The sequence below is a fragment of the Sciurus vulgaris genome (genome assembly GCF_902686455.1).
Source record: "Sciurus vulgaris genome assembly, chromosome: X".
In the NCBI taxonomy this organism is placed as follows: Eukaryota; Metazoa; Chordata; class Mammalia; order Rodentia; family Sciuridae; genus Sciurus; species Sciurus vulgaris.
Window position 1 is genome coordinate 40,189,906 of NC_136471.1, and position 13,611 is coordinate 40,203,516.

Consider the following 13,611-nt stretch of genomic DNA (forward strand, 5'->3'; position numbering starts at 1 on the left):
GGAAGACAACTTTTCTATCACCAGTGGAGAGTCCCTTAGGAAATGGTTGGAGCAAGCTGTATAGTGGAAGCCACTGAGCACCCTATAGTGTATGGATATGGTGTGCCTTCCTATAGCAGGAGTCTTATCAGCCTGCCTTACCTGGGACTTATGTTTAAATACAATCAAATTTCCAAAGTTTGTTTGGAGTATCTAGAAGTTCTAGGTACTATGAGGAAAAAGAGTAAGACAAATACCCTGTCACTAAGAAGGAATCAGCATAAATGTAAATTTCAAACCTTTTTTATTTCAAAATACTTCTATAGTTCTTATTATCTGTGTAGTCTTCCAGACTAATTTAGTCTTTACTGCAACTTTATAAGGCAGGTTCTATTAGCCCCATTTTGCAGACAGAGAAGCTAAGGCACACAAAAAGTTGAGTGATCTGCTTCAGGTCACACAGGCTTGCTCCATCAAAAACATATTCTAAACAGAACCACCTTCAACAGGAAATAAACATTGACAGCATTGTCAAGCCTGAGAAAACAACCCTGGCAATACTAACCTCCTGACAGTTATCCTTTTTCTTAAAGGAAAAACATCTGTGTCAAAATATTGTAGGATTGGGTACATCCATTTGTTTTACAGTAGGAAATAGTCTTACTTCTCCCCCTTATTTAAGATTCATAAGTGTATACTATACAAGACTCTGTAGGAAACAGAATTAAAATTCAAGTTTCATCTTCTGAGTTACAGTATCTTACAGCCTATGATTGAATTTGTCCTGAGAAACTACCCAATGACCAAAGCATGAGGAACTGCTTATGGGCTCTCAGTTCTTCCTTTCCTAATGAATGGGTTTGGCGAAACAGACAAGAGTTTTTCTACTGAGCAGAAACAATTAGCCAAAGCAATCTTTACACCCTATCCAAAGACTCTTTGGAATGGATATGTGAAAACCACAGGGTCTGTCTCTTGGCCCTGTTCTGAAGTAAGCTGAAACCACCTTGGTTTCACTTGGATGGTCTTCCAGAAAAACTCCTTGTATGTGTAAAGAGAAAATAGGGTATCTTTGGACTGGAATGAAGAAAAGTATCTCAATATAAAAAAATGAGGGAGTGTGTGAATTGAGTTAGAGAACACAAGACAGATAATGAATCACTAAACGATCACAGTGGCCAATGTGTCATATACTAACCCTAAGGGAATCTTGGAATAGATTCTGCGAGCAAATTCGGGAAGCTATCATCCATGGAGTAGAGATAGTTTACACCTTTTAAGCAAATCACACCCTTTCTGAACCTCTGTATCTTTGTTGATTAAAAGGAGACTAGTCGTATCTGGCCATCATGTCTTAGGATTATCAGGAGAATGATGTGAGTTCTTGTATTGTAAAATGATTTGAAAATAACTGTAGAAATACAGTTATTAAGGAGGATCTGAATTATTGTTAGGACTTTTTTGGTAGACTGGGGTTATTTTCAGTGAGCAGTATTTCAGAAGAAACATCAAATCAAAAACAAAAGACTTGATTTTGAGTTGAACTGAAATGTTGGAATTAGAATGAGAAGGTCAGGGTTAATTGAATGAGCATTTAATCAATTTGGTCTCCATCAAATTTTGGAAGAAAAGCAGATGCCAAATTGACCCTTCTTTTTCTGTCCTATTCTAGTCAAGAAAATTTGAACTCAGAGTGTTAATGACATGTCTAACTTACTGCCCAGACAGCTCTTCAGTCACTATTCCTGGGGCTACTTACACCCAACTTATATGTAACTGCATTTTAGTTTTAGGGATCAGTCTAGCCTCTAAGCAAGAGAATCTACAGTCTGAGAGCTCAGCCTGACTGGTGATTCCATGTATTCTTCCCTTGTCTATTTCAGAAACAGGACTTTTCATTGCTTTTTGGAAACTAGCCCCTCACCACCACCACTAGCATCTTATTCCTCACTCCCAGGAAACCATTTCCCTACATATATTTTCAATCCCTGTAAATCTACATAATCAGCCTACTTGCCTCACCCACCATCCTGTTTGGGCTTGTCCCTTTCCACTCTGACAGGAAAGGCTGGCAGAGCCAAGGAGCTAAAGATAAGTACAAGGGCAAGGACAGGAATAATCATTGAGAAAAGCCAGTGAGCCAAGACTGTACAGAGCCAGGCTTGGCAATTTTACCACATAGCTGAAGGGCACCAACTAAGGGAGGAGACAGGGCACAAATACCATCTTCCCAGAGCACTCTGTGGCATGAGGGTAGTTACATGGCATGCTGGCTTGTCTGCCTTCTATTGTTTCATGACATTGTGTATACACCCAGCCAAATTGGTGAATGAAAGAGAGCTCTTGCTAACCACTTTCAAATTTAAACCTATTCAAATAGGATAGAAGCCTCAAAGATGGGGTGTCAGCCCTGGTGTCTGCTTTAACCTTTTTATTCCTTTCTCTTTTCTCTGCTACAACTATTCCTCCTCCTCCCTATTCCCTGTCAGAAAATTGTCTAAGAAGGAATCCCAGAAGCAATTCATCTCAAAAAGGAAGGAGCTACATAGCAAAAGCTAAAGGAAAAAAAGAGAATATATGAAGGCTTTAGGGTTTAGAATCAGAAAGACCAAAGTTTGAATCCTGACTTTGCTTCCTCTAACTGGAGTGTGTGTGTGTGTGTGTGTGTGTGTGTGTGTGTGTGTGTGTGGAGAGAGTGTGTGTGTGTGTGTGTGTGTGTGTGTGTGTGTGGAGAGAGAGAGAGAGAGAGAGAGAGAGAGAGAGAGAACGCACAACTGACTCACCATAGATACTCAATAAACAATAATTAGTGGTTCCCTCCAGAGGAAAAGAAAAGGAGTTGTTGAGGGCTTACTGGGGTAGAACAGGCATACAATTTAAGGGGGAACCTAAAAACTAAGTAATCGAGATAAATATTATGTTAATGCAATGTATCTAAAATATCCAAACTAATTCCAAAATGCATGATAAAATATCAAATTTTTAAATAAAGTCAAGTTCAGTAGGGCACCTGCAGTGTTCTTTCTTTTAACCTGTGTGGTAAATTATGCTCATTTGCCTTCATTGGACTGTATGTTTACATTTACTGCACTTTTCTGTACATGTATTTCCAAAAATTGCAAAAGGTGATGAAAATTGGAAAAATAGCACAATAATTATCCTGTATTTTTTGATAAGTTTGATAAGGTAGTATAGGAGATTGAAATGGTTTTGACATACCTTGTTGCAAAGGGGGAAAAATGAACTGTATAAAGAGAAGAAAGAAATAAGAGGATTTGGATTATATATAAATAAAAGGTAAGAATAGTGATTGCTTGGTTCCAAAGTAGAAAGTGAGAGACACCAAAGAGGGAGAAGACATCCACCCCATCCCAAGGCATTTCCAAACCACCAGAGAGCTAAGGATGTTTAATTAGGAAGAATAAAGGAAAATAAAGATCAAACAGTAATGCCACTTTCATTCTCTCTCAAAATGAAATGTGACAGCCTTTCTACAATGGGTTTACCAATCTGAGAACACACAGAATTCATCAGATCCTATTTGCATTATTTCCTACTGCTTCTTTTAGTTGACATTTATATGAATCGACTCCAGAATCCATAACAAATAGCACTCTTCCAGATTTTCCCCCATAGAATCCAAAAGCAAAAATGTGTATATGAATATATTTTTACCTAGGTTCTAAATAAAGGAGCTCTTTTAACTTGTAAGCAATCTACTTTTGCCTGTGCATGTCTACATTTTCTCATTTCTCTATGTCCATCTTAGGATTTCATTCCATCAGGGAACTCTGGGAAAGTATTGGGAAGTGTCTGCCTTTTTTCAACCATGCAGTGCATGGCAGTTAAATTATTAAAAACTTATTTCCAAAATGTGTGTTGAATGTTGGTGACAAAATAAAATCCTTTATTTACAGATAGCTTGAGATTGATTCTCTGGAGGTAGGGACCTGGAGAGCAGATATAAACATTTACACATATGCAGATAATATAGAGAGGCATATATGGAACATGTATTTATATACTGCTTCTAAAGTTACTGGGTGAGAGTTTCAGAAGATAGTGAGAAAAAAACCTGGAAGTTGTAGAAGAGCCAATATATTAAGATCTGTAGCCAGCAGGTAGAAACTGACTCACATGTGGACATGCTTGTGACTAATGATTTCCCATATCTTGGCAAGGACAATGGTTTCATTCTCAGATAAAAGTGTAGATTTAAAAAGACAGTTTTAATACTGGGGATATAATAGCCACCCTTTTGCAGTGTAACTAACAAATGCTGGGCAACTAGAATCTGTGAAGGATACAGTGACCTTAGGGAACAAAGCACCAGAACTTACCCAGGGATGCCCACATCTATTAGAACTCAGTAGGCTGAGACCAGGGCTCTTTTTGAAGACTTCACTGTGTCAGCTCACACAGTCCTCTAAGATTGTTCCTTATCCTGAATGCTAGTGACTGGGTCTGATGGGAAAGCCCTCAGGCACTGTAGGCGGTCCATTAACTCTTTCATTAATTAACTCCCTCATTTCTTAAAAAGAGCAGCTGACTGCTTCACACAGTTGTGATTCCTCAGACTCTTGCCTTTCCTACAGTACAGCCTTTGTTTGCCAGAAAGCCAGATGCCTTGGCAGTCTGGCACCCACATTCTCTGTGCTGTCTGGTATAGGTCATGTTCTTTGGGTGGCTTACATGGTGTGTAAACATAGCACTCTAAGCTTATCTGGCCTCTAGGTCCCTCTATGCCGCTGGGTCCCTTCTCTCCTTCCCCATTGCCTTGGCTGCCATCACCATCATTAACTGACTACTCCAATGTCTCCTAAGCAACATCTTTGTTAGTTCTACCCTTAACCAGCCCACTCCAAACCAGTATTACCATAGCAGCTGGGGTAATAGTTTTAAAATGCAGATTTGATTGTATCACTTTCAGCTTAAAATCTTTGTGACTTTTTTTTAAAGAAATCAAACTGAAATTTAATATGCCACATGAAAGACTCTGAAGGTCTGGCTCTTATCTTCTATCTCCAGTCTCATCTCCTTAAACTCCCTGCTGGCACCCTATGCTTGAGCCATTATAAGCTACTTGCACTTTGTAAGTACTATATTCTTCCACATTCTCACAACTTTGCCCCACTGGTGCAATTCTTTTTTTTAAATTAATTTATTTTTTATTGTGCAATTCTAATGTACAGAATACCCTTTCTGTCCTCTTGGTTTAGCTAGCTCCCATTCATCTTTTTTATAAAACAGCTTTATTGAGATAAATTCACATAACTTATAATTCATTCACTTAAAATGCGCAATTCGGTGGGTTTTAGTTTAGCCACAGAGTTGTGCAACAATTACCACAATTTAATGCCAGAATAACTTTGTATCACCAGAAGAAACCTCCTACCAATTAGCTGCCACTTTCCATTTCCCTCCAACTTCTTCCCCCACCCAGCCCCTAGAAACCATTAATCTGCTTGCTCTCTGTGTAGATTTGCCTATGCCAGATTCATCTTTAAAGATTTCTCAGGTGTTGCACCTCTCTCTCTGTTTGCCTCCCAGACCACTGATTGAAAAGTCTGTCCTCTGGGCTTCAATAATATACTATGTATGGCTCTGTCTTCACACTTACTCCATGGTGTCCTTGCCTGCCTCCCCACAGGAAGTTCCATATTCATTCCTGAAACTCCAATATCTAAAACTTTTCCTGGTTTATGGGCAGTGCTCCACAACTATTGGCTAAATAAATGAATGACAATAAAGGAAGCTTCTCAAAAACCAGACAGTGGTGAATGCGCCTCAGTGCTCATTTTCCAACTTACTTGCACTTGGATAAACTCAGCAACCACCACATTGATGTCTCTTCCATCTCTACCATTTCTAGCCATGTTCCAGAACCTAGGGAAACATTACCATAAATGGTGTAGAAGTATATCTTCAGGAAATATTCATGATAACACAGTTTAAGCTTTATCTATTGGGCTAACAGCAGCATTCTTAGGCCATCTCTCTACTTAACTTTCTCAATTTTCTGTTTATTCTCTCTCACTCTCTCTCGTTTCTCCCTCACTTTCTCTCTCCTTCACTCTCTATATTTGCTTTTTCTTAAATGCACATTTCAGAATATCTCTATTTAACAATGTAGGTCCTAAAATTTAAAAAATCACTTCAGTATGAGATTCTTGAACATGAATTCATTTTGAAAACTATTTAATTGTTCCATTTAAATGCAGTACATTTCTTTTTTCATGATTGAATATTAAAAAAACTCATTATCAAGGGGATATAAAACAATTTGAAAACAAAATGAAATATAAAGATGTTCAAAACTAAATCAGCATTTTATTGACTACAGAGAACTGGGGCTATACCCTGACTCTGGCTACCATTGTTTACCTTTCTGTCTATTCCTTTCTCCCTGTTCTCATTCTTCTCTTACCCTATATTTCTCACCACTCTTCTCCCCTATTCCTAGCTCCCCCCCCCTCCTTTAATTCTCTCCTCTGCCCCATTTTTTCTGTTTGGGCCCTTCTTTATGTTTTAATTTCTGTTTCTCCTCTACTTTCCCTTTCATTCTTCTTCCTGATTAGCCTACTTTCTCTTTCTTTCCTTACGATCCTTTTTTCCATCTAGAATGAGGTAGCAAAGGGGGAAGAGGTAAGCAGGAAAAGAGAGGGAGAGAGATTGACAGTGGTATTGTCCTGTTCCTACCCTGTCATCTGCCACCAAAGGGGATACGCCCTGATCTGAAGCACTCATACTTCTCCCCTTTTATGTAAGGCACATAACCTCTCTGTGCCCCACTTTTCTCCTCTCAAAGATTGAAGTAAACTAATACTTGTCCAGACTACCTCCCAGAGATGTTAGGGTCAAACCTGGGAATGAATATGAAAAAGATTTGAAAAGAAACAGACCCCTGTGATTGGGAAGCACGCAGGGAGTGTGCTGGTGGGAAGGGTGGGAGGATGTCTGCCTTGCACTGCATAGGGACCTAATTAACAGAGGATTGCAGTTCTTGTCCTTTTGAGGAATGTGTTTCTTTTCACCTTTGTTCTACTCATCAAATCACTTGGTTGTCTGTGTGCCTTGTTTGAATGTTCTTAGTGTCTTCGGAGGGGTCGGATAACTTGCTCCTTTGTATGCTGTTGATTTTTATCCCTTCCTTTTCTCTTGCCTTGGGCTAGCAAACGGAACCTCCAGCAGCCAGCTCTCTACCCCCAAGTCTAAGCAGTCTCCCATCTCTACGCCCACCAGTCCTGGCAGCCTCCGGAAGCACAAGGTATTATGTCTCTTATACCTTACTAAACTCCTTTGCATTCTGAGTTTCTTGAATGGCAGGATGGAAGTTTTCTCTTCCATTCCACTTCAACAGCATAATGAAGCCAGAATCCTCCTTCATCTGGCTCTGCTAGCTTGATGTCCTGAATCCCAACAGGAATCAAGCTTCTTGTCACTTTTATTTATTCCTCTGGTGCCTGCTTTTTTTCAATTTCCAGTTACATCTGTATCTTTCCCAAAGGGAAAAGTACAAAGGTCCCAAGTACCTCCTTCTGAGGTAATGGTATAACCGAACAATGTCTTGGGGGATGGATTGAACATTTGCATCCCCAATTCAGAAACATAGCAAAGGGGATGTTGAGGGCAACACCAGGAACCAGTCAAGGGAAGTAACATAAAGAGAGAAGTCAAAAAATGCTTGCACCAAGTTACTCCCTTTAGATTTGCTGGACATCGATGAATAGACTCTTGTTTCACTCTGTTCATTACCTGGCAGATTCTGGTGCAGTGTATGAAGAAAGGACACAAACATATTGCAGTGACCTTGGGCACCATTTGCACCTCTTTAGCTATCCCAAATAAATATATCACTAAAATAACAGAAGTGTTGGGGCTAGGAGAGTAGCTCAGCAGTAGTGCTCTCCTAGCATGGAACCCTCAAGGATCTGGGTTCCATAACCAGCACCATAAACAATAATAATAGAAGTACATAAATTTCCTAGCTGTACTTTCCAAGCAGATTCCTGCCCAGAAATCTCTCCTGTGTAGAAAATGCAGGGTGGTCACTGCCTTAAACCTCTTATACCTGAAGAATGTGGATGTGGTTTCATCTCTGATGACCACACTGTAAAGCAAGTTCCTCTGGGATTCTCTTGTATTCTTCTGGCTCACAAGGCTTGATATGAGATTAAGAAAAAGACAAAGCTAAAAAACAAAGCTAACTCCATCATGGAACCATAAATGGTGAGAGGTCATGGAAGACCCCTTCAAGGGAGATGAATTCATTTCATTTGATTCTTTAACTAATCTTATGAGGTTGTCACTTTACAGATGAGAAAATTGAGACCTAAATGGCTAAGTTACTTACCAGGACAACATAATTAGCTATGGGACTGGTACTGAAGTCACTACCAGTGTAATACTGGAGTCATTTCACAGTAGCTCTTGAGAGCTGATTGTGTATATCACTTCCTGTGTTCAGTAACATCATGTTGGTAACTTGAACTTGGCCATGGTGGGAATATTTACACCATGGAAACCAGTTATTTCTTTTCCCCCTAGAAAGTCAGTTGTTAAACATTGAACAGCATGCTACTGCCTGACATCCATTTTCATTTCATTTTTTCTACATCAGACTTTTAATTTCTCTACATCGGATAGCTATTGCCTGTCCTGTCATTCCTAATGCCCATTCCATTCCCTTAATTACCCTTTCACTTCTGATATTGATCCTGACAAGGACCTTCTGATTGTTCTACTGAGCTATTTGGTTTCAGAATTTTCTGACCTGTCTCATAGACTTTTACTCAGAGATTGTGAGAATGGATGAAAGTTGCTTTTACAATTAGCTTTCAGTTATTCTCTGCTGAACAGAGAAACTTGTTAATATATTCACATTTCAAGATGGGAGCAGCCTACCTCTGTTGTTCTGCTGCCCATAATGAACTTCCTACGCTACACTGCTTCTTACTATATCTTTGCCTTGTGCCTTTCTGTCCCTGCCTTCCTTCTGGGAAGTGTAATCATTACCTTCCCCAAAGTGCTAGAGGCAGCTTGGGCATTTGTTCTGCACACTTGAGTCGTTCAACTTTTCAACTGACATGTCTGGTTCATTTAGGCTGAAGACCCATCATCCATAAACCAGTGGAGGTGAGTGTTGGTATTGTTAAACTGTTTCTCCTGGTTGGGCTTGCAGGAACTTGCGGCTTGCTTGTTATTTTTAAATTTAATTCTAAAAGTGATTTTAATTATTGAAGGACTAGAACAAGCTCACAGGTGGCAGCATTACAAGGCCTCACTATTTTCTTCACTGCGGAATTTTCAGTATATCCTTTTATTTTTAAAATTATTCTTTCTTAATACTGTTAAGAAAGCAAGTAATAAATTATATAATTTTCTAGAGCAAACTGTTAAATAAAATAAACATTTGAATTTAGATATAATGTATTCTTTTAAAAAACTTGCTATCTTTATATCTTTTCAAACTTACAAAAAGGTTGCAGGACTAATAAATGCTTCTGTGTTTCATTTGTACGGATTCACCAATTGTTTGTATTTTTCTGGTCTACTTTATTTTTTGTGTTCTCTGCCTCCCCACACCTCACAGGCATGCATATATACATTTTACTATTTTTCTGAATCATTTGAGATTAAGTTGCAAACATCATGTTCCTTTACCCTAAATACTGAAGTGTGTATTTTTTTAAGAACAATGGCATTTTCTTTTATAACCATGGTACAATTACGAAAATCAGGAAATCTAACTTTGACATAATACAGTCCATATTCGAACTTTATCAATTGCCTCAGTAATGTTCATTTTTAGTCCAGTATCTAGGATAGGATAACACATTACATTCAATTACACTACCCTTTTGATCTTCTTTAATCTGGAAAAGTTCCTGAGACTTAATCTTTTAGTACAGTATATTATAGAAAGGAAGAGTATAGGCCAGTTAGAATGTCCTTCAATTTGAATTTGTGTGCTTATTTCTTGTGATTAGATTCAGACTATGCGTTTTGGGCAGGGCTATCATAAGAATTATGTTGCACTCCCCTCAGTGCATCCTATTGGGAGGCAACAAGCCTCATACTTATACCAGTAATGAAGCTTGAACTGATTTTTCTGAATAAGCTAAAATGTGTCTTGTGACCTTGGCTCAATCCCCCTGGGCCTCAGGTCCCAGATTCACACCCCTCCTTTCACACAGCTACCTGAGCCTTAGAACCATCAATATCCCTGGGCAGTGGGCCTGAGCAAATCTCATTTGACCTTTTGTCCAAGTGAACCTGAAAGGTGTGAGTCATGGTGGAGGCAGGAAGCAGGTGGCTGAGGCCATGACTTTCCTCCTGCACAATTGGAAACAAACTTGAAGTCCCAGCATCCCTCTGGTAACTTTTGATGGCTGTGATGGGGCCCTAAGCTGTAATCAGCCTTTTGGCTTCTCCTCTCAAGCAGCTCATGGAGAATCCTTAATGCAGCTGCAAGGGGGTTAGCCAAAGTCCGCATACTCAAGTGCTACAATATGGACACAAAGTAAATCTTTGGCTAGTTAATGAGAACAACGTTTTGCATTTCTATACTGCTTTAATCTTTTCCATAGTCAGTTCTCATTTACCCTTGTTATATCCCCATGGAAGAGATAGTGCAGATAGTATTCCCATTTTACAGATGAGAACGAAGAGGTACAGAGATGAAAGATAGCTTCGATATGATTCAACAAAAAAAATTATTGAGGACTCCCTTTGGAGATAGTACCACATTCAAGATCTTACAAAAGTTTACAAACATAGGGAAACTCATTCAATGAAAAGCTTTCCCAGATTAGTAATTGCACCCATGACTTTAAATTTGGAGGTGTTTTATCTGTAAAGTATCTGAACATAACATATTGTCTGAATATATACCTAACATAAATTACATATATACTTTATGTAACATAATTTAAATATATACTTTCCTTTATGTTTCCAATAATTCTTTTGTTTTCCTATAGGTGGTCAGAGATAATTTAAATATAATTTAACATAACATAATTTAAATATATACTTAATTTAAATATATACTTTCCTTTATGTTTCCAATAATTCTTTTGTTTTCCTATAGGTGGTCAGAGAGATAGATGAATGAACAAAACAGAGCTCTGACCCCTAAGTCACAGGGGCAAATAACTTAATACATGTGACTTTGCACAGTGTAATGGAGAGCTAACAAAAGGACTGCAAGAGGACAAAGTAGGGTGGGAAAGACATCTGACTGGGGAGGGTGGGAGATGGGGAAAGCTTTTCATAGAGTGACATTTAAGTGGGGCCTTGAAGACTGGGTAAGCTTTTGATGGCTGGTAACAAGAACAGGCATTTCAGCTTTAAAAAAAAAAAACAAAAAACAGCAAGAACAAAGCCACCATAAAAGTGCAGCGCTCATTTGAGAAATAGCAAACTCAAACTAGAAGCCAGTCTTCTCAAAACTTTTCCCTGATTTCCTTTGGACTATAAGCTCCTTGGACCAGAGACCAATTTTTTTTTTGTTTTCTCTAATGCAAGAATATCGCCAGCACAGCTGTATTTGTTACAAACATTTTGTTCTGTAGGGCTCCAAGGGACTAAGCAAATGAATTTCAGGTGCAAATTATTTGTATTGTTAAGCAATTTGTGTGTTTCTGTATTTCTACATATCAATCAACAAAACCAGAATGTTAAGATAATTCTTTTTTCCTGAACATTGTTCTATCCATATAAGAAAATACGTTTTGAATGTGAAATAAATTGATGGAGGTACAGAGGTTCAGAAGTTCATACCTAGCTCTGGTCCTGTGGATTCTCTCCTTAGTCTGCACCTCTACCCATTCCAAACCACAGCAGCTTCAAGTGGAGTCACCTCACTATTCTACCCCTATGCCTTCACCCACTTGCTCCAATACAACGTCAGGGACAGTATTCTCATATAATTATTTCCACCAACCAACTCCACTAAAGTGTCTGTTACTTGAATAATTAAGAGCAGAGATGAATAGTGAAGCCCAATGATTTAGTATAAGACTCAAAGTGACCTTCATATTTTTAAGAGCCCTTTTATACTGCCTGAAAAATATCCAGGGAGTTTGTTAACTTGGCATTATCCATCTCATTTCTTGTGCTTTGGTGCAACTAAAGAAAAAATGCAATTATATTTTATAGAATTTTAGAACTAAAAGGAACATTAAAGATCTTATAGTTCATAAGTTCCTCAATTTTCAGATGTAGAAAGCAAAGGCCCAGAAGGGGAAGTTAAATAGCAGAGCTGGGCCTAAAATTTGAGTCCCATGACTCTTAATCCTGTGCATTTTCTACTAGTGAAATTTCATTATATACAAGTTTAAATTATGAAATTAATCAATAGTCAAAATAGTGATAGAAAAAGCTACTACAAAATATCCCTTACATTTAAACATATTATTAAATCCTAAGTATTACTATATTCATTATACAGCTATACATGCATATTGCTGTTTATGGTTGTGTTCTCAGAAATCACATGAGCAGCATTTTATCATTAATGTAAGGGACTTTTAAAGTGTATTTAAAAATAATTATGTGAATTATTGAAACATAATTCACATACTATAAAATCCACCATTTTAAAGTATACAGTTTAGCAGATTATAGTACAATCTCAAAGTTATGCAAACATTTACTGTTATCTAATTTTAGAACATCTTCATCACTCTTCAAAGAAGCCCCATGCCCATTAGTAGTCACAGCTCCTTCCCCTTTCACCTGAACCCTGGCAAGCACTGTATCTTTGGGTTAGCACATTTAAAGCATTTCATATAAATTTCCCTCTGAGAACTGCTTTAGCTGCATCCCATAAGTTTTGATATGTTGTAACTTCGTTTTTCTTTATCTCAAAGAATTTTCTAATCTCTCTAATTCTTTGACTCACTGGTTAGTCAGCAGTGGATTAATTTCCACATATTTGTGAATTTCCCAGATGTCTTTCTATTATAACTTTCTAATTTAATTCCCCTATAGTCAAACAACACACTTTTATGATTTTGATCCTTTTAAATTTATTGAGACTCATTTTATGGCTTAGCATATGATCCATCCTGGAGAGTATTCCATGGACACTGGAGAACAATGTGTATTCTGCTGTCCTTGAGTAAAGCATTCTATAGATGCTTGTTTGCTTATAGTGTTTTTGAAGTCCTCTATTTCTTGGTGTTCTGCCTAGTTGTTCTATTCATTATTGAAGGTGGAGTATTGAAATTTTCAACTAAAATAGTTGAATTGTTAAACATATCTGCTTTTGATTCCATCAGTTTTTGTTTCATGTACTTTGGGACTCTGTTGTTAAGGTGCATATTTATAACTTTGTTTTCTGGAGTCATTGACCCTTTTATTATTATAAAGTTTTTGTCTCCAGTAAGAATTTTTTTCTTAAAGTCAGTTGTTTTCCAATATTACTGTAGTTATTCTAGTTCTCTTTTAATTATTGATTTTATGATTGATGTTTTCCCATCATTTTACTTTCAACATATTTATGTCTTTCAATCTAAATTGCTTTTCTTAGCATAAGACTGGATACTATTTTTTATAAAGTTCATTCTTTCAATCACTGTGACTCAAATTCAATTTGAGTGTTTAATGTACTAGTGCTTAATGTAA

The 13,611-nt window shown here is 37.8% G+C and overlaps 1 protein-coding gene across 3 annotated transcripts in view; it reads left to right on the top strand.

Annotated features, from left to right (window-relative positions):
* DCX (doublecortin) overlaps positions 1-13,611 on the top strand; it is a gene marked incomplete at its 5' end in the record, with an annotated part of 108,570 nt that overhangs the window by 80,830 nt on the left and 14,129 nt on the right. For 2 of the 3 annotated variants that reach the window (XM_079124698.1, XM_079124696.1), the window contains one exon: positions 7,152-7,246. The exons of the other annotated variant lie outside the window; for it this stretch is intronic. In XM_079124698.1, coding sequence (XP_078980824.1) covers positions 7,152-7,246 — 95 coding nt within the window. The remainder of the gene's footprint in view (positions 1-7,151; positions 7,247-13,611) is intronic. 3 annotated transcript variants of the gene reach the window in all.